Raw genomic sequence first — 24,616 nt, 5'->3', positions numbered from 1 at the left:
AGGGTTTTCAATTTCCTGCAAACTTTGGTGAGAATTTGAGCATGTCTAGGCCCTGAAAACGCCCCAAAAGGGAAATAAAAATCCTTCGAAATACAATAGAGCCTCCCACCGGAGGTGCTCGGGCCCTAATTACGTTTAAGGAACTCAATTAACAACAGAAGGCTGTGAGTTTGTCTATATGTAAGCATCATGCTTAAGCACTGAATCAATCTAACTTTGGCTTTGTTTGTTTTGTGGCGGCAGAGAGGATAGTGCCAGTCTACAGTAGGGGTGCAACGATTAATCGACGTAGTCGACAAAAATCAATGACAAAAATAGTCGCCGACGAATTTAATAGTCGATGATTCATTGGTTACGTCATAGCGCTTGTTTTTCGTGTCGTGCAGCTGAACTAAACGTTGTTTTACCGGAGGTGCTGATGGAAGTAGCTGAGGAGCGAGCCATCTCGCTCCCTTCCTATCTCTGAAAGTCGCGCATGTGCAATAGCGACAAAACATAGACCAATGGCGGTGTCCGTTGCAACACCATCGCGTACCAGAAAGTCAAAAGTATGGGAGAACTTCACCCTTAACATAGCCCGAAAAAAAACTACCTGCAATATTTATAAGGCGGACCTTGCTTTCTATGGGAGCATGTCCGTTATGCACGAGCATTTGAAGAGGCGGCACGTTGGACATCGTAACGTAGACGATGCAGACTCGCCTCTAGCTTGCTATATATATATATATATATATATATACGGAGTTGTCTTGGCAACTCCCTCAATACCTGTGTGCAGGATTCTAGAATCCATTACAAAAATATGGTTTGAATGCAGATTTTTAAAACTTTTTTTTAACGAGTTTAAAAGTGTAATGTTATCCCGAATGAATAATGAATATCACTTTGCCTGTTCTTTGTTCAAAGGGAAACTTGAATTTAAATTAATTTTTTTATATTAGCACTTTACCTGTCCTTGGTTTTAAATGGACAAAAACTTGTTTTCTTTATTTTTGTACCAATAGTAGCCTAATATGCAGCAAAGTTTATTAAAAGACATATTTGAAAGAAGTATCGATCTTTATTGTCAGTCATCACATGCCGCGAACAACCTCAAGCTAAATTTAAAAGCTGATGGCTAAATAAGAGCTATTGAGTATTTGTGTGATTCATAATCAGATTAGTCGATTAATCGTTTCAATAATCGATAGATTAATCGACTATCAGAATAGTCGTTAGTTGCAGCCCTAGTCTACAGTGAACACCTGATGGACAACATGTCAATCATCAAGCAGAACTGGTGACAACACATACTTCAAGTTCCAATATCTTGGACATGGTGTCCGTGTGACACTCTATCCCATGTTGAGCCCCCTCTTCAGTCAGGTCTGGACTCAGTGAATCATTACTCTTGATTAACCAAGGGCAAGTGACAATTTTTTCATAATGTTTATTCAGTCCACCATAGATTGTCCTTGGGCACACACGTTTTTTCAAGATCAGCAAAAACATCAACACTGCCTTGAGAGTTTAATGAACAAGTTATTGAATCAGTTAAATCTATTTTTCACAGAGAATATTTAAATGCACTAATAGTGTCTGTCCCTTGGTTTACAGTGGCGCTCTATTTGTAATGCAATTTGTACTGTATTTTTTACGGTGAATTTCTGGCAACCACAGCTGCCAGTATTTTACCGTAAAATTTAACATTTAAATAAAATACTATTATTATCCTACAGTTGTACTGTGTTTATCACAGAGACTGTAATTTGGTTCACAGTAGTTTACCATTAAAGAAAATGACCGTAAACAGGTTTATGTGACAACTGTTGTTTTTAAAGAAAATTACCATTCAGAGGTTTGATAAAAGATAAAAGATTATATTGGGTGGGACAGAGTGACGGTTGGCTGGCTAAGGACCTTTTTGGCAAAACACACTTGGCCGGGCTGGGCCAGAAGCAATAGGCTCTTTACGGGTTTGGCGGAGCATGTCTGAGTCCACCTGGTACTGCTCTCCTGCTTCTTCCAAGTCTGTGGCCGGTGTAAATTTCTGGTAAGAAACTAGCAAGGCAGAGATCTTTCATAACGATCCATAAATAGGGTCTTTATAATGTCTGCGGAGCTGTTCTTGTTGGGTTCTAGCCACTTTTTTGTCAATCGTATCAATTTGTGCATTGTGGAATGGGCAGTTACCCCATTTTGGAAAGTCCAGCTATGTAAACATTGAGCCATGCTCCCCTCCACCCCACTCCCAAGGATGACCAATGCCACAGTAGATTGCAGTCCAAACAAATATGATTTTTTTTATCAATCTGGTCAAATAGGCATCAGGGAGAGCATAAACACCATAAATCACACACATATACACATTATGACTCAGTCATAACACCCCTCCTAAGATCAAACATTTCTTCCCCCCAAGAAATGTTTGATAATTAAGAACAAGAGAAATGTCAATCCTGTTTTTCCAAGATTTTGGAAAATTCTGAGTGCACACACAGAACTTAAAAAGGCTGCTCACGCAATCCGTCATCATCGCCACTATTGGCACGCAGCGCCATAATCATTGGCACACAGGCGATTTCTTATTAAAGAAATGTTCAAAGGTTTTGCCGTCACACAGCCTGTATTATTTAGCTTGATTGATGTTAACACCTCCCAGCCACTAGGTGCCAGTAACAGGCTGGATGCCAATCGCCATTAAATAATAATACGAAGAAGCCTCCCAGCCGGCGCTGCTTGCATTTTCCCACATATATCTCCGTGAAGTGCAGCCGTTTAGGTGTATTGGTGATGGCATGCTAAAAAAACGAAGGTACAGGCATTTCAGCCCTCATGGGCAGAAGACTATGTCTGTGTGCACGTTATGTTTTGAAAATGTTGTGTGCCGAACGTCCAGTGTTAAAGGGGACATAGCATGCAAATTCCACTTTGTTAGTGCTTCTACACGTTAATGTGGGTATCTGGCATGTCTACCAACCCAAAAACTCTGGGAAAAAAACACTTGCGCGTTTTGTTATGGTTCCTCTAAGTCAGAAACGTCATGCTTGAGCGACTCGATTGAGCTTCCTGGGTTTTGTGTCGTAACAAGGCACTGGAAGTCTCCCTACATGGCCTTGGCGCCGTTCTCCAGCGCGCAGCCGCCTGGCTGTTCACACGGGACGAGCATTTCTCCGCTGGTCAGCCCCATAGACTGTATATATAAGGTCAGCCCGCGATTCTGCTTTCTCCGCTTGTTGTTGTACCCGTTGAATGTCGGGGTTCGGGGGTAAATGATGGTCTTCATAGCCCCCCCCCCACCCCTCTCTTTCTCTCTCTGTCTGCTTGTGTGCTTGGAGTGGATGGGCAGAGGGGGACATTTAATTATGTGTGTTAAGTTTTCTGTTAATATGTGCCCTTATACTGAAGTCTATGCTTTATTATGATATAACTGGAGAGTGCGCAATAAAGTGAATCACTTCCGGTTCAAGTAAAACACCGATGACGGCTGCGTGTGTTATTCCTCCGAGAATCAAGGATATCGGTGCCCGGTTATTCAACCCTTAACGATGGCAACCCTAACAGGTTATGGGCCCAGGAGGGAAGGTGGAAACCGATGGAACCGTTTATGTTTTGACGGAGATGAGAAGAATTACGAGCTGTGGGAAACAAAGTTTTTGGGCCACATGCGACTTATCAGACTGAGAGCGACCATCTTGGATGAGCCAGGTGAGGAAGACGACGGCAGCATTGATGGTGAGAAAAATTAAGAAGCTTACGCTGAATTGATTCAGTTTCTGGATGACAAGAGTCTTTCATTGATAATGAGAGAGGCAGCGGACAATGGGAAAAAGGCGCTACAGATGCTGAGAGAGCATTACGCAGGAAAAGGGAAACCTCGCGTGATTAGCCTCTACACAGAGTTAACGTCTCTAGTGAAGATGTCCAACGAGAGTGTCACGGACTATATTATCCGCGCAGAAACGGCCATCACAGCACTGAGAAATGCTGAGGAAACTCTGAGCGACGGACTGTTGATTGCTATGATTCTAAAGGGGTTGCCTGATTCATTTAAGCCATTTTCCATCCACATTACACAAGGGGATGAGAAGTTAACTTTTGGTGAGTTTAAAACCAAGTTGAGAAGCTACGAGAGCACGGAAAAATATAATGCCAACTTGAGTGAAGACAATGTGATGAAGGCAAGTAATTGGGTGAAGGGGAGAGATAACTCCAAGATCACCTGCTACAACTGCGGCCAGAAAGGGCATATGGCCAGGAAGTGTACCATCGTGGGCAGCAGTAAAGACCAGAGACAGTGGTGCAGTTTTTGCAAGAGCTCCACTCATAAAGACACGAACTGCAGACGAAAAAGAAGGGACGATGTAAAACAAGCAACTGACGTGGAAGACCACTCATTTGCATTCAGTATAAATGACTGTCCGGCACGTGGAGTAACTCATAAAGGACTGATGGTGGATACTGGAGCAACGTCACACATAATCACGAATATTGTAAAGTTTAAGAAGTTTGATGAGAATTTCCAGCCGAAAAACCACTTTGTAGAGTTAGCTGACGGAACAAGAACAAGCGGTGTCGCTTTGAGGAAAGGTGAGGCAGAGATCTACCTGACGGACACAGAGGGCCATCGTGTGACTGCAACGCTGAAGGGTGCGCTCTACATACCGTCCTATCCACAGGACATTTTCTCTGTCAAAGCAGCGACAGTCAACGGAGCTGAAGTGAACTTTCGCCATGGGTGTAACCAGCTCATACACAAGAACGGTACAACATTTGCCATTAAAGAGTATAACAGACTTTACTATTTAAACACTGAAGATGATGTGACTGATGATGATGATGTATGTTATGGGTGTTATGATATTCAAACATGGCACGAAATACTCACTGTAACTATGATGATGTGTCAAAACTTGAGAAGGTAACAGAGGGAATGACAATCAAGGGCAAGGTTGATAAATCTAACCTGAATTGTGAAATCTGTATACAAGGAAAATTTGTGCAGAGTAGGAACAGAGAACCGGATGAAAGAGCTAAAGCAGCACTTGAGCTTGTGCACACTGATTTAGCTGGCCCGATTGAACCAGTGGCAAAAGATGGATTTAGATACACATTAGCATTCACTGATGACTATTCAGGGGCAGTATTTGTCTATTTCCTAAAGGTAAAGAGTGATACTACTAAAGCCACAGAGAAATTCATTGCTGATATGGCACCGTATGGAAATATCAAGCGTATTAGATCAGACAATGGCACAGAGTTTACGGCAACAGACTTCCAGTCGCTACTGAGTAAGAATGTGATCAAACATGAAACTTCAGCACCTTACTCACCCCATCAAAATGGGACAGCTGAGAGGAACTGGAGAACACTTTTTGAAATGGCCAGATGCATGTTACTGGAGAGCAATCTTCCAAAGCCACTGTGGACTTATGCTGTAATGACTGCTGCTGTCATACGCAACAGATGTTACAATAGACGTGTAGGACAGACTCCATATTACGTGCTGACAAAGAGAAAACCTAACTTGTCAAAGATGAAGATATTTGGATCTGTGTGTTATACATACAAACAGAACAAGAAAAAGTTTGACTCACGGTGTGACAAGGGGATTTTTGTGGGTTATGACAAGAACAGTCCATCATACCTAGTCTATAATCCAAATACAGGGAGAGTTCTGAAACACAGGCTGGTGAAATTTGTTTTAAAAGGTGTAGTAGATCGACAGACTCAGACAAATCTGGAGACAAGCGATGAAGATCTTTCTGGGAAGAGATTTGTATCCCCCATGCCAAAAGATACAGTGACAGACCTAAGTTCAAACGGGACACAGGAACCCCACACTGAAACTACACAAACTCAGACAGGAAAGGGAGGAGATAGTCATAGTACACGCTATCCCGACAGAGAGAGGAGAAGCCCTCAGTACTTAAAAGACTATGAGTATAAAGTAGAGTGTGATGACCATGTACCATTAACTATTGATTATTGTTACAGAATGTTGTGTAATGTACCAAAAACCTTTAAAGAAGCCATGAACTCATCAAAGTCTGAACTTTGGATTGATGCGATGAAGGAGGAAATGAGTTCTCTTAAGGAAAATGATACATTCACTTTGACCACACTACCAGAGGACAAAAATGCAGTGGGGTAGGTGGGTCTATGCAATCAAAGAAAACACAGATAAGACTGAGACATATAAAGCCAGATATGTTGCAAAGGGGTATAGTCAAGTGGTAGGGATAGACTACAGGGAGACTTTTTCGCCAACTGCAAATATGACATCAGAACGGAGCTTGATGCAACTGGCGGCTCAGTATGACCTTGACGTACATCAGATGGATGTTAAGACTGCTTATTTACATGCTCCAATTGATTGTGAGATATACATGGAGCAGCCTGAAGGATTTCAAGTCAAATCAGACACAAGTGAAAGACTAGTTTGCAGGTTGAACAAATCATTGTATGGTCTGAAACAATCTGGGAGAAACTGGAATAAGATGCTACATGATCACCTCAGTGAGAATGGTTTTATACAGAATCCAGCTGATCATTGCGTCTACAGTAAACAAACTGGATATGAGAGGATAATACCAATAATTTGGGTCGACGATCTAATTATTGCTGCGAGTGATAATGACTTGATCAATGGAGTGAAAGAAATGTTATGTACCAAATTCAAGATGAAGGATCTTGGAAAACTTAATCATTTTCTAGGGATTGACTTTACACAAACGAAAGGAGAAGTAAGGATGAATCAAAAGAGATACATAACAAAGATACTGGATAAGTTTAACATGTCTGACTGTAAACCAAGATCGACTCCATGTGAGCAGAGACAAGATTTTGATGGTGAAGGTGAACTTGTTGATTCAAAAAGATATCGTGAAGTGGTAGGCAGCTTGATATATTTAATGACATGTACTCGACCAGATCTGAGTTGGGTAGTCACCAAACTGTCACAGTATCTATCAGAGCCAAAAGAACAACACTGGATCACTACCAAGCATGTCTTAAGGTACTTAAAAGGTACAATTAACCAGGAGTTATGTTACAAAAGTCATGAACAAAAGTTATAACTTGTAGCATACAGTGATGCTGATTGGGCAGCAGATCAAAGTGACAGACGTAGTTTTACAGGGTATTGTTTTAGTCTGACTAATGATGGACCTGTTATTTCATGGAAGTCCAAGAAGCAACAAACTGTAGCTTTGTCCACATGTGAAGCAGAATACATGGCACTAGCTGCAACTACTCAAGAAAGTTTGTATTTGGTACAGCTAATGCAAGGTATGGATGGTGAGTGTAAATATGCACCGGTAAAAAATCTTCGAAGATAACCAGGGTGCAATTGCACTATCAAAGAACCCAGTTTGTCATCAGAGATGTAAACATGTTGACATCAAGTACCATTTCATTAGATCTGCATTGAGTGATAATAAGATAACCATTGAGTATTGTCCAACAGTTGATATGGTTGCTGACATTTTGACTAAGCCTGCAACAAAGGTCAAAGGGGAAAAGTTTAGGAGTTACATTTTTGGAATGTGAAGAACACCATTGTTTATTAATTTGTGTTGAATGTAACTTGTACAGTATAAGAGCAAGTGGGGGTGTTAAGTTTTCTGTTAATATGTGCCCTTATACTGAAGTCTATGCTTTATTATGATATAACTGGAGAGTGCGCAATAAAGTGAATCACTTCCGGTTCAAGTAAAACACAGATGACGGCTGCGTGTGTTATTCCTCCGAGAATCAAGGATATCGGTGCCCGGTTATTCAACCCTTAACGATGGCAACCCTAACAATGTGATTGGGAAAATTAAAACTCCAGGACAACAGAAGGGGAATACAAAGTATGGGATGCATATTTGATAATTTATATCATATAAAATATGTAATTTATATCGTTTAAAATCATGAGGGGGGAGGGGGGAGCTGGCTCATTAGCATTGAAAGGAACAGGCACTCAAAACAGGTCACTCTGTGGAGGGCTGTTTTAGACAGGGTAAAAAGGGTGCTGTTTTAAATGATCCTTGTGGTATTTTGACCAAAGTATGTTACAGACATTTCATTAAGACCCCAAGGAACCATATCAACTTGTGGTAAAATTGGCATGCTATGTCCCCTTTAAGCCCCACTTTGAGACAAAGCACGAAAGAAGTTTCAAAGATGAGTCAGACAAGGGAGAATCAAACGTGCAGTGTCCAGGTATGGGAAGCAGGTCAACTCTCTCAAAGTCTTTGCCACTGCCAAAAACCATGCGATTGAAGCAAGCTTTCGCAAATCTGAATATGAGTGTGGTTGGTGGGGATAATGACAGACTTATTATTGCAATCATAATGAGATAAACATGCTTCTTTAGAGTGTTGTTCTATATATAGCCAATATGGATGGAATAAAATGACATGTCTGTTGGAAATATTAATGCAGTTCAATAATAAAACATAATATTAAAAAGAATTTTGATATGGCAGACTAAGTAACAAGAAATGTTCACATTGGCACAACAAAAGGTTGCCGACCCCTGCTTTAGACTATGGGTCCGTCTGCAAGCCACCTCTCTCGCAGCAAATGCAGAAGGCTGGATAATATTTTTCTGATTCTGGGCAGCAGACAGACAGGTAGTTAACGCGTACAATCAGACTTCTGCGCTCTGATGAGCTGATCTTTCTCTACAGCTAAACACAACTCTTTCTCATCTGGTAACACATCAACAGTAACAGGTCAGGTACACTTTTATTTTCAGAGGAGGGGCTGACCGATTCATCAGATGACTTCCAAAAATTATCCAAAAGTTCCGCTAAATCACCAAACTTAGAACTCTCGGTGTGCGTCGTGAAACGAGAGGCAAGTCGAGCAGAGCGGGAGCAACACGCACATCAGCAGTCTGATTTTCAGTCACCTCTGGAGTCGCAGGAAACCCTTTTTCTGCAGCCAAATAATTTCTGATAATGAGATCAACCCCTGCAATATGGAGTTTTTTTCCTTCTTTCAGTTTGAAAGCATGACTTGTTGAATTTATGTTCAGATTGTGTATTACTTTTCATCAAAACCCTGCCCTTGCTAGGAACCTTATTTCCTCCCTTCAGGACCTGGGTGTCACAGGCTCTGCTCTCTCCCTGCTCTCATCCTACCTCAACGACCGGACTTACCGGGTAACTTTGAAAGGATCTGTTTCTGAACCTTGTCCTCTCACTACTGTGGTCCCTCAAGGTTCCGTCCTGGGTCCCCTCCTCTTCTCTCTGTACACCAACTCTCTGGGCTCTGTCATTCACTCACATGGCTTTTCCTACCATTGCTATGCTGATGACACCCAACTAATCCTCTCTTTTCCCCAATCTGAAACACAGGTAGCAGCACAAATCTCTGCCTGTCTGACTGACATCTCTCAGTGGATGTCCGCACACCACCTGAAAATTAACCTTGACAAGACTGAACTACTTTTCCTTCCAGGGAAAGGCTCTCCCATCCATGACATGACTATTACCTTTGACAACTCCCTTACTGCCAACATTACTGCAACAACATGTTCCTGTAGATTCATGCTGCACAACATAAGGAGAATACGACCCCTTCTCACTCAGAAGGCAGCACAGGTTCTGGTCCAGGCTCTGGTCATCTCACGCCTAGACTATTGTAACTCCCTCCTGGTTGGTCTACCTGCCAGTGCCATCCGACCTCTGCAGCTCATCCAGAATGCACCAGCTCGACTGGTCTTTAACATACCTAAATTCACCCACACTACTCCGCTCCCTTCACTGGTTACCAGTGTCTGCCCGTATCCATTTTAAAACATTAGTACTTGCGTACTATGCTGCGAACGGATCAGGTCCAGTCTACATCCAGGACATGGTCAAACGTTACACCCCAGCCCGTTCACTCCACTCTGCATCTGCCAATCGGCTTGTTGCTCCCTCACTGCGAGCTAAACACTCAACAAACTCACGACTGTTTGCTGTCCTGGCTCCGTAATGGTGGAATGAGCTCTCCGATGACATCAGGACAGCAGAAAGTCTACATATCTTCCACCGCAAACTAAAAACACACCTCTTCCGACTATACCTTGAATAAAAGTTTAAACTAACAATTTAGTAGCACTTAAATGGCACTTACTTATAGCACTGTAGTTTGGCTTTCTTGAATAAATAGTACTTTCTTGATTCTTGTTGTTCTGGGTTTGTACCCTCATTGTAGAATGCACTTATTGTAAGTTGATTTGGATAAAGGCGTCAGCTAAATGAAATGTAATGCACTCAAATAGCCCCTGTTTGCACTTAAATTTGCTTTGCTTCTGCTCAAACTGTGTGCTCGCACGGATTTCCTGTGTTTGCACTTGAGCTGCTTTCTGTGCACTTGTGAATCGTCTGCTCTTAGATTTCTCCTCTATTCTTGGTTTTTTTTTTGATTGCAACAACCCTGTCAGAATTCCCCAACCAATAGAATGCCAGGTGTAGTGTTGACCACTGGTCAACCAATCAAATGAGTGAAATGATCCCTGCCTCGTTGCCGGTGCGTTCGCTATACTTCAGAGCGTCCGATAGACTTAAGGAGACCGGGGATTTAAATTTTCAGCAGACACAGGGGTCTGGTAACGCATGGGAGACAAAAAACACTTTTATGAGTTAGACCAAACTCATCCGCAAGAACAGCAGCTTTGGCAAGAGACCAACCTTTTGTCTGTTCAGGTAAACTACGATCCACTCTGGCACACACTTCTTCTAACAACATAAGCTCTCGCAGCTGCGCAAAATCCTTGGCTTTACTGGCCTGACACCATTTATCAAAGACAACCCCTTTTTCACGAGCAAACTCCACTTAGGTCTGGTTGACATTTTTTCCACAACTAAACTTTTGTTGATATGCTTCAGGCACTAATTCATACGCACGTAACACAGTAGCCTTTACAATATCATACTTCAGACTCTGTTCCACTGTGAGGGTGGCACACACCTCCTGAGCTTTCCCTACTAAGATACATTGAAGCAATAACGACCAAACAGCCTTTGGCCAGTTTAAAGTGGCTGCAATGTTCTCAAATGCATTAAAATACGAATCCACCTCAGACTCTCTGAAAGGTGACACCAGTGCAATGTGCCTGCTCATGTCAAAGCTTTCTCGTGGGGGTGGGTGCGTGTTGCTGTGTGACAGGTGAATGGGGAGCGACTCCAGACTGGCGTTCCATAGCCTGCACTTGTAATTCCTGATTTCAGCCGGAGCTCCTCTGCCGACATCCCTGAGACCCACGTCAGCTTTCCTCTCTCCGTCTGCAGTGGATGGACCAGCAAACAACCTCTTCTCCACCAGCTTCTCAATCAAGAGCTGTCTCAGCTCCTCTTATTTGTATTTACTGGCACTTGCACATCAAAAACATTAGTGACAAGAATTAAATCCACTTTCCTACATTTGTTTAACTGTTGTAATGTGGGATTTCTTGCAAAAATGTAAAATCCCAGTTCAGGGATGAAATAAGCTGCCTTGGGTTTCGACTTTGGTAACTGTTGAAGCTCCTGCTCTTTCAGTTGGTTAGACTTTATTTGCTGTTGCAACAAGGCAGCACTGATTTCTTGCTTTGACCTCTGGCACTTCAACAGCATCTGCTGTTCCATTTGGGTTTGGCGGTCGTTTGTGTGAAGTCCTGAAAATGGCAGTTTTCACAGAGACCTACGTAAATACAGCCCTGATCACGGTCATAGCCAAACCCGGTAAAGAACCCTTGGAATGTGCTAATCATCGTCCAATTTCTCTGTTAATAGGAGATCTGAAGATATTTTCCAGGTTCCTACCAGGTGGAATTGAGACAATGGTTGGGATAATAAGTAGCCCAGACTAAACAGGATTCATCAGGGGACGTTGTCTTGCCTCTGATAACATTTGCCGCCTCCTATATATACTTTATCTTTGTAGGGTTGTAAAATGGTAAATGGTTTGTATTTTTAGTCTTGATGACCACTCAAAACGCTTTACAGTACAGTTTGCCATTATCCAAGGACACTTCGGCATGCAGATGGGGAAGACAGGGATTAAACTGCCGACCTGGTTGGCAGACGACCACTCTACCTGTCAGCCACTGTCGCCCGTCACTGCTAAAATAATTTAACTTTGGAGATAAATCTATTAAAATGATTCAAACACAATATGCTAATCCTTCAGCTCGGATATGTGTGGGAGGAGGCTTCTCCGATTTATTTGATATTCAGCAGGGCACACGGCAGGGAGATGCCCAATCTCCTCTGATCTTTAATATTTCCATTGAACCACTTGCACAATTAATTCGGAAATGTCCTCAGATTTCCCCTATTACAGTAGGTGCCACATCTCACTAAATAGCGTTATTATTTTTTAAATAGAAGAATATATCAAAAGATGGAGACATCTTCCAGCGTCAGTCCCATCAGTCATCAGAATGAACATTTTACCCCAAATTTATTAGTTCAATGATCCCACTTGCTTCCTCAGAAGGATATTGGAAAAAGCTGCATTCTTTATTATGATATTATGTTTGGAACGGTAAACAACCCAGTATAAAGTGGGTAGCTCGTCAATTCAAAACGTCAGGTGGGAGATGGGCATGTCCAAATTAGAAATTCTATCATTGGGCATTGATTTTAAAAAACCTCAGCTATTGGACAGAAGGAGATAGTTTTATCATGGAAAATGTGGAACAGGAGATAATAGCTCCAATAAGGTTAAAGGACATGTGGTTTATATTATGACCAAATTTCAACTCAAAGTAGCAGAAAAGTTCCTAAAGGTTAAAAGCATATGGTGTAAATCATCCCCGATATGGAATAAGGGTCACCTCCTATCTGGGGGAAACCATTCACTAACAAAGCTAACTGGGACATGCATTTCTCCGCGCCGGTCAGCCCGCGATTCTGCTTTCTCCGCTTGTTGTTGTACCCGTTGAATGTCGGGGTTCGGGGGTAAATGATGGTCTTCATAGCCCCCTTTCCCTCTCTGTCTATCTGCTTGTGTGCTTGTAGTGGATGGGCAGAGGGGTACATTTAATTATGCGATTGGAAAAATTGGGAAAATTAAAACTCCAGGACAACAGAAGGGGAATACAAAGTATGGGATGCATATTTGATAATTGATATCATATAAAATATGTCATTTATATCGTTTAAAATCATTTTTCAGTCTGTTTCGAAGTACGAAGTATATCCGCCGGGTGTTGGACCAGAGTATCAGGTCTGTTCTCAGGGTGGAAGCGACGATATGTGATGGGACTGTAAGCCGCTAGCCAACGTCCACCAACATCTACCAATCTCGGGCTTGCTCTATCTGACCACTCCTGGGGCCTCATTTATAAAACGGTACGTATGATTCATACTAAAAGTGTACGTGCGCACAAAAGCTGAAAATGGCGTATGCAAAGAAAAAATCTGGTTTATAAAACCTTGTGCATGCACACCTAAACGCAATGTTCCCTTTATAAATCACAGTCCACCTGGAAACGTTCGAACGTGGATCTGCCTCATATTCCGCCCTCTACACGCCCACATTTAACCATAAATGGTCAATGCAGATCAGCTGGCAGATGTGTTCACAGACATTTTCAACCCGTCACTGCTCCAGTCTGTAGTCCCCGCATACTTCAAGGAGACCATCATTGACCCTGTTCCGAAGAATACAAAAACCCTCTGCCTGAATGACTTCCGCCCAGTAGCACTCACCTCCACCATCGTGAAGTGTTTTGAGTGGTTAGTCAAATCCTTCATCACCTCCTCCCTCCCTGACTACAGGCAACTGCAGATGCCATCTCCCTCACCCTTCACACTGCCCTCTCCCACCTGGACCAGAGGGACACATATGTGAGAATGCTGTTCATTGACCACAGTTCAGCGTTCAATACCATCGTGCCCCTGAAGCTCGTCACCAAGCTCAGAGACCTTGGGCTCAACATCACCCTCTGATGGATCCTGAACTTCCTGGAGGGCAGACCACAGGCTGTGCGGATAGGCAGCACCACATCCTCCACCCTGACTCTAAACACCGGTGCCCCCCAGGGCTGCGTGCTCAGTCCTCTCCTGTACTCCCTGTTCACGGATGACTGTGTGGCCACCCAGCGCTCCAACGCCATCATAAAGTTTGCTGATGACACGACTGTCATAGGCCTGATCACCGGCGACGATGAGTAGGCCTACAGAGAGGAGGTCAGAGCCCTGACATCTTGGTGCAGGAAAACAACCTCCAACTCAACGTCAGCAAAACGAAGGAGCTGATCGTGGACTACAGGAAGAGACAAGGAGTAGAACACGCCCCCTCTCCATCAACGGGACTACAGTGGAGCGAGTCAGCAGCTTCAGGTTCCTCGGGGTCCACATCAGTGATGACCTGACCTGGACCCACCACACAGGAAGACGGCCAGACAGCGGCTCTTCTTCCTCCGCAGGCTCAACATGGACGCCAGGATTCTCCACAATTTCTACAGGTGCACCATAGAGAGTATCCTGACTGGCTGCATCACCGCCTGGTATGGCAGCTGCACCGCCCTGAACCGTAAGGCTTTACAGAGGGTGGTGAAGTCTGCTCAGCACATCACCAGGACGGAGCTGCCATCCATGGAGGACCTCTACACCCAGCGGTGTAGGAAGAAGTTCAACTGGATCATTAAAGACCTCTATCACCCCAGCCATAAACTGTTCTGCCTGCTGCCGTCTGGCCGACGGTACCGCAGCATCCGGGCCCGCACCACCAGGCTCAGAGACAGTTTCATCCCCCAGGCCATAAGACTTTTAAACTCCTCCAATCTGCCATAATTCCTCTAACTCTGCACCTTACCATATTTGCAGAATTTTTTTCTTTAGGTGTATATATATATTTTTTTTTCTTTCAATATTCTTTTCTATATTTATTTTTAATTCTATATTTTTTTGCTTGTGTAATATTTTGAGCATTGCTAGAAGAGAGCCTGTGACCCAAGCATTTCATTGCCAGGCGACTGCTGAATGTAATTGTTGTGCACATGACAATAAACTCTTGAATCTGGTCCAACAGCCCTTATAGATGTGTGAGAGGGTCATCACTCCAGCTTTGTCTTGGTGCATTTAAACTCCTCCACAAGACTTGAGATAGGCAGCTCGAGTATGCTGTGTCCATACAGGCCGATGTTGCTCATACATCTTGGTACTCCTAACCACATTCTCACATAGGAGTTGATCATTCTATTCATGTTCTCAACTCTTGTGAGGGGAACATCGACTACTGTAAGTGGACACATCAGTTAGGATAACAGGCCAAAGTGTGGGCACCACAGCTTTAATTTGCCAGGTTTAAGGCTTGCATTTTAGCATCGTACAAGGCTTATTGTAGGTTTCTCAGACAGCAATGGAATGTGTTCTCCATTAATATAGAACCAATGATCTGATCTCCTACTTTTGTTTATTGAGATGCTCTTTGATTTTGATGGATTTATCCTCATTCTGGCCTATGTGATTGTGAAAAGGGTGCTTTCTCCCCCTTTTTCACTGGGCCTATCTCTATGTTGTATTATTTTACAGCAAGTCTGTGTTTATTTTGTTACGTTGCTCTGTTAGGTTGTTGTTCTGCCAGGTATATGGGGTCAGATCAACAGGTCAAGGGACACTATCACTCTCACACACACTACTCTTACATGTGTAGTGGTCAAAAGTTTGGGGTGACAGTTGAATGCCAATCGGGTTCACCACATATATCCAGAATAAACGGGACGGGAGGCTGATGATTCCATAAATAGACAATTTATTCAAGTCTGACAAATGATTTAAAAAGACTGATCAAACAGCACAGGATCATGTGCAAAGTATGGAGTACTGGCCTATACTTGATATAAATAACAGATTAAAAAGAGAGAAGTTAAAGGCTCAAGACCCAATTTAACAAAGCTAAATTATCAAGTGTAAAACAAGCACAGCACACTTTAAGAATCCTAACACTGGTGTGATTGCACCAGTGGATTATCACTGCAAGCGATATTATACAATGAAATAACAGAAGAGGGTCTCTAGTTTACGGAGCCAATAACTCACCAATATTCAAGCCATTACACCAGGATTGCACAGTACCTGTCAACCATATTGCACGTTGCCCATAGAACAAAGAACAAAATAAAATAAAACAAAGAAACCAGAAATCAAACAAACTAATCAGAAAGAAAACTAATTCTAAACAAGGCCAAATAATCTAAATGAAATCTTAATGTGGGAAAAAACAGTGACCGTAAATATCCTGCCTGAAGGCAGCCCTATGAAACAGACCTGTCGTATTAGGTCACACAATCATTAAAAAAGGTTATTAAAATGTTTCAAAATATTAACAAACATAAAACACATAATTATGCCATACCTTCAATTAATACAACTTACCACAACAAACAATTGGCGTCCACACCTGCTGCGCCCCCGCTAAATTTCCTTACAGGACCAGCAGTGGAGAGAGAGAAAGAGGGAGAGAGCTCCTACGGTGTCCCTAAATAAACTTCGCCGACTCCCCGCGTCCTATAGGCATCGCCGTTCTGTCAGGTAAATTAGAGCTGTGATCTTATATCTACAATGACATATAAACATAACTGGGAAAGTAACACTGCTAAAATTATCCTGTTTTAACTAAAGCTTTTATTAAGAATGAACCCCATTACACATGTACCATCATACTCTCTCTCTCACACACACACACACACACACACACACACACACTACTATACTCTCTTACATGTACCATCACACTCTCTCACACACACACACTACTAGTGTTGTAATTTTCAGCCTAGATTATGTTAATACAAATGCTAGATGTTCAATTTCCTTCCTTGAGTGGGTCTGGAACTCGCGCATGCGTATGTCTAAAGCGGTGGCTCGCGCATGCGTAGTTCTAAAACGGGTCAGGGGCTCTCCGGCTCTGCAGAGGCAATCCAAAGAGCGCTCGGTTATCGACTCTTCGAGTCTTCATTCCTGAACATTCTCGACTAGTCTGGCCTTAGGACATACCCGGAAATCAGCCTTAAAACACATGCTAAACACATCCTTGCACGTAACTGTTTGAAATTGCAGTAAAAGCACGGTCGCGTGGTGTTCTGCAGCAGGACATGGCCAATGAAGCCGTGGTCACAGTTCGTCTGGTCAGGTCATTCGAGCACAGAAACTTCAAACCAGTAGTTTTTCACGGGGTCAGCTTGGACCAGACGGTGCAGGACTTCATACAGCTGGTCAGAGACGGTGAGTTAAATGGAGCAGGATGCATCATATCATAACATACAATATTTATGTAATATTACATCCCAAACCTCTTCCAGATATTGTGACAAGACCAGGAATTCCTCCGCCTTTCCGGAGCTATGCCTATGGTATGTGACTTTATCTAATAATATTCCATATTTTCTCTGAACTTGTTATGCAGTTTTTAAGACCGTTTGTCGAAGCAACATATTGTGAGGTCTGCTTAGAGTGACTGAGGTGAACTGAAAATCAGGGGGGCCTGTCAGTTGCAGGCTGTCCTTGTTATTCTGAGAGGTAGATGTTGTAGCAATCAAAGTAAAAAACAAACAGTTGCATATCAGAAGAAATAATAAAACTTGAATTAATAAATTGTTTCCTTGATTTACATTAACTAACAACCAAAAGGTATTGGAGTGATCAGAGAGGCAAATAAATGAGGACACGTTGTGTACCAGAGATAATTGTTTTTTATCCTCTAAATCTGATATAGCTGTAATATTATATTTTTACTTTATGCATTGTGCAAAATCATGCTTTTCATTTGATTTGTCTTTTACTGTATTTTCAGACACGATGAAGATAATCCACCAAGCACATGGAGCAAAGGTATCTATCCATCACTCCATTGGACCTCAATAAGGCCCACTAAGTTAACACTGCAAGCCTTGCTTCTCAATTCAGATTTTTTTTCTAGATCCAATTTTTTTATGTAGCTGTTCACATTATCTTTGAAATGTGGCCAGGATCAGACTCAAATGTGAACTGGTGATGGCAGTGATGTGACTCGCATGCGCAGAAGTACAACTAGACCTCACACGCAGCACGCTGTTTAGGGAGGTAACCAAGGAGAAGAAGTTGGTAATAAACATTGAGGCCACAGATGTGAGCGTTTACGGTTACATTTTTCTCTTGATCTGCTTTCAAACACAGACCGGTTACGATACAACCCTTCAAGTTTTGCTTGTACAGACCTTTTCACGGAGGAGGTCAGTTTAAACCTCACTGTCCTTCGACTGACTACCTTTTTCGCAGCTGTCTTCCATGTTTGTTTACGCCGGGCAACTCCCGCCAGCCCCTTCACCTGCACAAAATTATATGTTGAGTAACTTACAGGACCAGTGTGTAAGGTTTAGGTGAAAGGGATCTATTGAGATCAATTTTCACATGTGTGTTTCATCTAAATTATACAAATTGTGGTTTTATTTACCCTAGAATGGGCCCTTTATATTGATATACTTTATATTTACATCAGGGGGGGTCCTCTCTATGGAGGCCGCCATGTTTCTTGTAGTAGCCCAGACTGGACAAACTAAACACCCTTTGAGTTTTTATGAAAACTGAAGACTACCAAAGGTTCTCTTCCATGTTTGGAAGGGGAGGATGACGTGAGGCGTTATCGTGAGGTTTTGACACTGTTGGAAGATAATTACTAGTTTTCAGTAACTTGTCCAACACAGTCGTAAACAGGGCTCCAGAGTACGACCGTTTAAAATCTATGACTAAAAAATGTCTTTGATCTGACCTTGCACCAAACATTTAGCTTGTGTGTCTCTGTATTTCATTGAATCATGTCGCTTCCTCTTCTCATCTCTGCGGAGTTTACACACACGGATCAGAGCCGAATCCGCAGTTGGTTTGTACCGTGTCAGAATCTCTGTCTGAGTGTTCTCCATCCACACTCCTGCTGACCTGTGCTCACTTTACACTTAAACCATAAACATCAACACTCATCACGATCTGAACAGTACTGACGTATACTTGTGATTGTTTGATTCACTCCGGAGTTTATGAGACACGCATTTGAAAAAATAGTCAAACATTTTGTTGCGCACTCTCTGCTACATACAACACAAGAAGCGCACAGCTGGGACATCAGGGTTTAAGTGACTGGAACGATCCAGATTCATAATGCAACACCATCGATTAATAACAAAATATATGTCATTGTTGCTCTTCACACACAACCTGACAGAGACAGGCACACATACAATCCTAGGTAAAAGGCTGGAATACTAACCTAATACAATACAAAGTTAAATGCTCATCTAAATCATAATCATCCTGTTTACAGAGCTGGGAACATATATCCTGTGCCAAATGTTGTATATTTATTTTAGAGCATTTTTGTTAACAGAGCCAGAGAGTCCATTTCATTTACTGCTTTGGTTGTATGTGGTTTATTTTATTAATGTTTTATTTAATTTGTAATTTGTATTTGTTATTCAAATGTCAGACTGAATATTCTTTTTCAAGTTCATTGCTCTTTGACAGGTTGAACTTGCATGATTATGCTCTAATATCATTATATCAGTTGTTTAAAATGGTTTGAAAATGATCACAATAATATCATTTATTCCTATAATTTCAAAAGGCGCAGTGACATTTTTTGGGTGCACCTAAATTATGCACTGGTTCACCTAAATGAAAAAGTTAGTCTGGAGCCCTGCGTAAAGAAAAGTTTCTGCAAATCCCTTTAGTGAGTGTCTCAGCAGAAAATGTTATAATATCTAAAACCGAAGATGAACACAAATTATTTCCATTTCTTACTTACCAGCCAATAATACATCAGCCATCTATATTATGCATGTATCCCGAGTTCATACATACTGTTGATGGAGCTGCTGTCACAATTGTTGTGATTGGGCAAGCCAAATGTCTAAAGTTAGAGAATTCCAAAGTTGCCATTTAAGTGGAAATAAAATGTTGTTTTCTTTTGGCAGACTAATGAACTGGTGATGAGTTTAGATGACGATGACAATCTCATTCTGCAAGATGGCCAAACCCTTAGAGCTGCTGATGTTGGTAAGATTTTGCTATTTTCATTGAGAAGATTGTATAGTTTAATTCAATTTTATAAAATTAAGGATTGTATTTGTTCCATTTGTCATTTCAGCAAATGAAACAGAAGTGGCCTTTTTCAAGAAAGAAGACTACGGTCTCTATAAAACAAATCCCCGAATTGCTTGGTGAACACAGTATTTTACTCATTCGGTGAGGACATTATTTAAGGACAGAAGTCAAAAGGTCGAGCATGCCAGGACCAAAAGGAGAACAAAATAATGCCATCCTGTTAATTCTTTGAGAGTTTTACCTTGTGGAGTTGTTTTTAACATTGAAGCTTATGTACCACACTGGCATACCTTTTTATTTCTATTCATTCTCTTATTGTAATTGTTACCACAAAAAGTATTTTTTGCTTTTATGCTGAATAAAGTTTTCTGATAGCTACAGCTACTTTAAATGTTGCTTTATAATGGTGTGTGTGTGTGTGCGCAAGATACAGTCAGAAAACTTTACAAAACTTAGCTTTTATCTCTCTCGTTTAGCTGAGGTAAAAGCGAAGGCAGAGATGGATCAACGAGAGTAGTAATAGGAATTTTTGTTTTTCACATGAATGTGCAAATGCGCTTGCACCAAAACTTAAGCCACACTCACCTTCCCTGCACTATGCCCATGGACCCTCCCCTATGATGTGGTGGAGGGTGTGTAATACGCAGATGTAAGCAGCAGCGGAGTGCTTTAATTTCCCATCTTCTCCAGAGCAACTATAGAGACTTCTACCAGCCATGGCAAACCTCGGATGTTTGACAATGCCGTCGATTTTGCAGGTACTGTATGTCTACTGAAGCAGGATCAGGTGTTACACCTTTGAAGGCAGCCCCTCGCAAAAGCAGATATCATGTCTGCAAAAGCAGACATGATATCGTAGTACCGCAATACCTTCTGAATTAAAGTTAGAACACAAGGGGGTCAATGGATATGTTTACTCTGGAAGAGTTACACTCTGTGAGTACTATTGCGCACAATGGTTTTGTGGATGGTGAGACGTGGAGCATCCGTTTGTCTGTAAGAGATTGGAAAGTGTTTTGTTCTGTTGTCTGCTCCGTATCGAGGATGAAACATGACTTAAGTATAAATAAATGTATACATAAGTAAATAAATGAAATGTCTTAAATTTATTTCCACATTTATTTATTACCTCATTATTTAATTCTGTGTCTGTATGCTAATGAGAAAGGTGGTCCTGACCTCAGTGTCATGCAGGATTGGTCACAGGAGTGTGATGATCCAGTTCTACTACTTCTGCCTTTCAATGCTGACTTGTCCAGTAGCTGTGAGCAGTGTTGAATAAAATAAATAAATACAGAAATAAATTAATCAATGTCTTAAATTTATGTGCGTGCGTGCTCCCAGACAGCGCACACACACAGTCTACGCCCGCCGCCCCCACTCACTCGCTCAGAGAGACACACACACAGTGAGATCAGACCTTGTTCACGTCAAGCAGCAGGTCAGTGATTTTGGAAACAATGAAAACAGAGTTTCTCTAGTCTCAGCTGCTCAGTGATCAGAGCAGAAGCTGCAGTTGGTTTGTACCAAGCTGGAGTTTCTGTTTCCTCCTCCACTCTGACCTGCTCTCACTTTAACTAATAAACACTCGCTCACTAGTTATCAGGACCTGATCAGCACATAAAGTAATTTAGTGTTTGTTTGATTCGCTCCAGAGTTTGAGACTGCATTTAAACATCATGAAAAATGACTCGTCAACATTTTGTGCTCCGTACAGCGAGACGTGATGCTCACAGTCAGGACTTGTCACCTAAATCATCCCAATAAATAATTCAAAAATTAACTTTGAATGTGAACTAGTTCATTTTCATCTGCATGAACTGAACTTTGAACTAGTTATTTTTAAGTGTGAACTGGCACAACACTGCAAATAGCTACTGGAAAACAGTCAGCATTGAAAGGCCCATGCTAATGAAAGGGTCATTACTCAATTTCTTTGCTCACGTGTATTAAGTAATAAAAGTATGCTGAAAAGGAACTGGATTGTCTTTGGCTGTGTTTGGGAGACCCCGGTGGCATCGTCCATTGCCACATTTACCATTACCATTTAATAGTAAACTAGCAGAAATACTGGGTTTCAAACCAGGGGTGCCTTTTTAGGTACCCCCTACCCCCAATTTTAGGAAACAGTATGCGGCCCCCTACCCTGCTGACATCCAAGGAGGAAGCTACAATATATTTGTGTATAGTGACATTGTGGATCTGCAATTAGTGGGTTACAGCTGTGCCGCTCCTCCGATGTAAAAATGTTTACGAGGAGATCCGACGTATGCCCACTCTGACATAGGACAAGCCACACTACATTTTCTCTCCAAGTTGATCATTAATAACATAGAGATCTCTATGAAATTATAATAAAATTATCAGAACCAGCATAAACCATTTGCATACGGGAAAGTAATTGTCAAACCACACTTCAGACCAGCGAGGCATAATTTCTAAATTGGAAAAAAATTATATGTACACACAGGATGATTGTAGAGGCATACTATATAAATCAAGCATTGGGTGAATTACCTAGGTTTATTGGATGAAGTACACTATGTTTATGGGCTGGGGGATATATTTAAGTTTATTGAGGATGGCTCGGCCGATGTTGAAAAGAGGTTTCGTTTAGCAAAGCTGAATTTAAGAACAGCTGCCACAAACATTGTGAGTGATGTGTCTGAAAACAGGAGGCAAACAAACTGACGTTCTTTCTGTCACAAGGTAAATCTGTAAACTAACTATCCCCCATTCCAAATAACAATTTAATTTCGTAGGATAAACCTACTTAAAAGCAAGGCTACAAGTATAAAAATATCCACAGTCATCCTGCTGTTAATACACCAAGTACACAAATATGAGTAACTCCCACAAGTAAAGAAATGTAGAGCGATGCAGACACAGTCTGTGTTTCTGTGAGCACATTGCTCCTACGTGTCAGGTTGGTTATGATATGTCTTTCATAAAGACACTTATCAGATTAGGCAAAAGGATTTTTTTCGGTCACTGAGGAACCTTGTCCTCCTCAGAGACCTAACACTCTAATAGTTCAATGGGATCCTTTCTTTTTTCTTCTTTTTTTCTCTCCACAGGATCCTCTAAGAATGGTGCTGTCATGGGCGATGCTTTCCTACGGCTTGATCTCTTATTTCCAACTTAACTTACTCTGGAGCAGGTTAGTGGTTCAGGATAAGTAACCATAGTGATTTATGAAGTAAATGAGCCTCGTAGAACTGAAAACCCTGAGGTAAACCTGAAGTTACCCAGATAACTGTGAATCCTGCTTTGTAGTACAGGCCCCTTGGCTACACCACTATAACCATACAGAAAACTATAAACACCAAGCTGTATGTAGTAAATACACTTGCTCGATATTTTCATGAAGGAGATGTCTGGTTACCACTTTATTTTCATAAAAAGTAGCAAAAAGGCAGCGCAAACGTTGTTTAGCATAAATTACTCAACTATGCGACCATGTATGAGTTGAGATACATTAGAATTATAGTTAAACAGCATTGGTCTCTGGTCTGGTCTGCAAAAAGAATGCATTCAAATTGGGATCAATAAAGTACATCTATCTATCTATCTATCTAACATATGTTCAACATCTGCTGTTTCTCTATTTTGCTAGTTCGTAACAATTATAACTTTTCCCATGTGCAATTCAGATGCATTATATTTCCATTCTCACCTCTTGGGTCTTGGATCCTTTCATGTGATTGGGCAAAGATTATAGATGGGGGCTGTCTTGGGGGGGCTCCTGAGAGGTTGAAGTTGTGTTTGCCTGATAAACAGCCACCTGGCCAGAAAGGCTAACTGCGTTCGGTCTTCCATGATTAAACAGTGAACTAATCACTTCATCTGTGGAACTGTATTGAACACTGTTCAGTGATCAGTAGTATCAGGTCTTGTGTACATTTATGTATTTTAAAGTGCTCGGGAACAGGCGTCCAAAAATGGCTCAATAGCGCCCCCTATGAATTTTCAACTAGGGTCCTCCTATTCATTTACTTTTGCCTAGAGAAATGAAATTTGGCACACTTATGTATCATGCCTAAACACACAAAAAATCCTCTTGCCACTCTTCACCACACCCAACAGGAAGTCGGACATTTTGGATTGAACGTGCAAATTTGCCGTGATTTTGGGCTTTTTCACACGTGCTACAAAATCCTACTCCTACAGATTTCATCCTATCTACTTCACATTTGCTATATGTCATGTTAGGGACTTTTCAATTCAACCGAGAACAACGGCCAATAATTAACAAGGCAGCATATAGTGTGTATCTCTACATATACGTGACCTGCAGTCTGATAATCAGGAATTTTGGTAGCAGTTTAGTGGTGGAATTAGGCTTTTCCCATTAATGAAAAGCGTGTAATGGCAGTAGATTGTTGAAGGTGTATGTATTGCTCTGAGAGATACTTGTTGTTCAAACTTTTATTTGTTTATATATACACCAAGGTAAAGACATTGCCCTCATGCAGAAGATGCACCAGACCAGAAAAAGAGCAGCAATTAAGACATACAGGAGCAACAAGATTTTATAATTGAGAGTAAGATCTGCACAATATTCATCTTATATACTGTTAACGCTATAT

At 41.6% G+C, this 24,616-nt stretch overlaps 2 protein-coding genes across 3 annotated transcripts in view; one reads left to right on the top strand and one right to left on the bottom strand.

Moving 5' to 3' along the window:
* The window catches only part of slc37a1 (solute carrier family 37 member 1), a 103,040-nt gene extending 86,233 nt beyond the window's left edge, over window positions 1-16,807 (bottom strand). Inside the window, exon 1 of one of the 2 annotated variants that reach the window (XM_035174189.2) lies at window positions 16,329-16,807. The gene's annotated coding sequence lies outside the window, so the exon portion shown is untranslated. The remainder of the gene's footprint in view (window positions 1-16,328) is intronic. The other variant, XM_047342533.1, reaches the window with a different exon arrangement.
* A 99-nt stretch (window positions 16,808-16,906) lies between these two features.
* Window positions 16,907-20,418, top strand: c13h2orf76 (chromosome 13 C2orf76 homolog). The gene is made up of 5 exons (XM_035174192.2): window positions 16,907-17,177; window positions 17,255-17,305; window positions 17,746-17,783; window positions 19,898-19,979; window positions 20,071-20,418. The coding sequence occupies exons 1-5, from the start codon at window positions 17,048-17,050 to the stop codon at window positions 20,145-20,147; spliced, it is 378 nt and encodes a 125-aa protein (XP_035030083.1). The 5' UTR covers window positions 16,907-17,047; the 3' UTR covers window positions 20,148-20,418.
* The last annotated feature ends 4,198 nt before the right edge of the window (window positions 20,419-24,616 follow it).

Source organism: Hippoglossus stenolepis, chromosome 13 (assembly GCF_022539355.2).
Source record: "Hippoglossus stenolepis isolate QCI-W04-F060 chromosome 13, HSTE1.2, whole genome shotgun sequence".
Taxonomy (NCBI): Eukaryota; Metazoa; Chordata; class Actinopteri; order Pleuronectiformes; family Pleuronectidae; genus Hippoglossus; species Hippoglossus stenolepis.
Note: the sequence above shows the minus strand (reverse complement) of the source record. Positions and strands in the feature narration are given on the sequence as shown.

Coding starts and splice junctions, on each gene's coding strand:
- c13h2orf76 (XM_035174192.2), top strand. CDS start 17,048: ATGGCCAATGAAGCCGTGGTCACAGTTCGTCTGGTCAGGTCATTCGAG. Junction 17,306..17,745: donor TTTCCGGAGCTATGCCTATG/GTATGTGACTTT, acceptor CTGTATTTTCAG/ACACGATGAAGATAATCCAC. Junction 19,980..20,070: donor CCTTAGAGCTGCTGATGTTG/GTAAGATTTTGC, acceptor TTGTCATTTCAG/CAAATGAAACAGAAGTGGCC.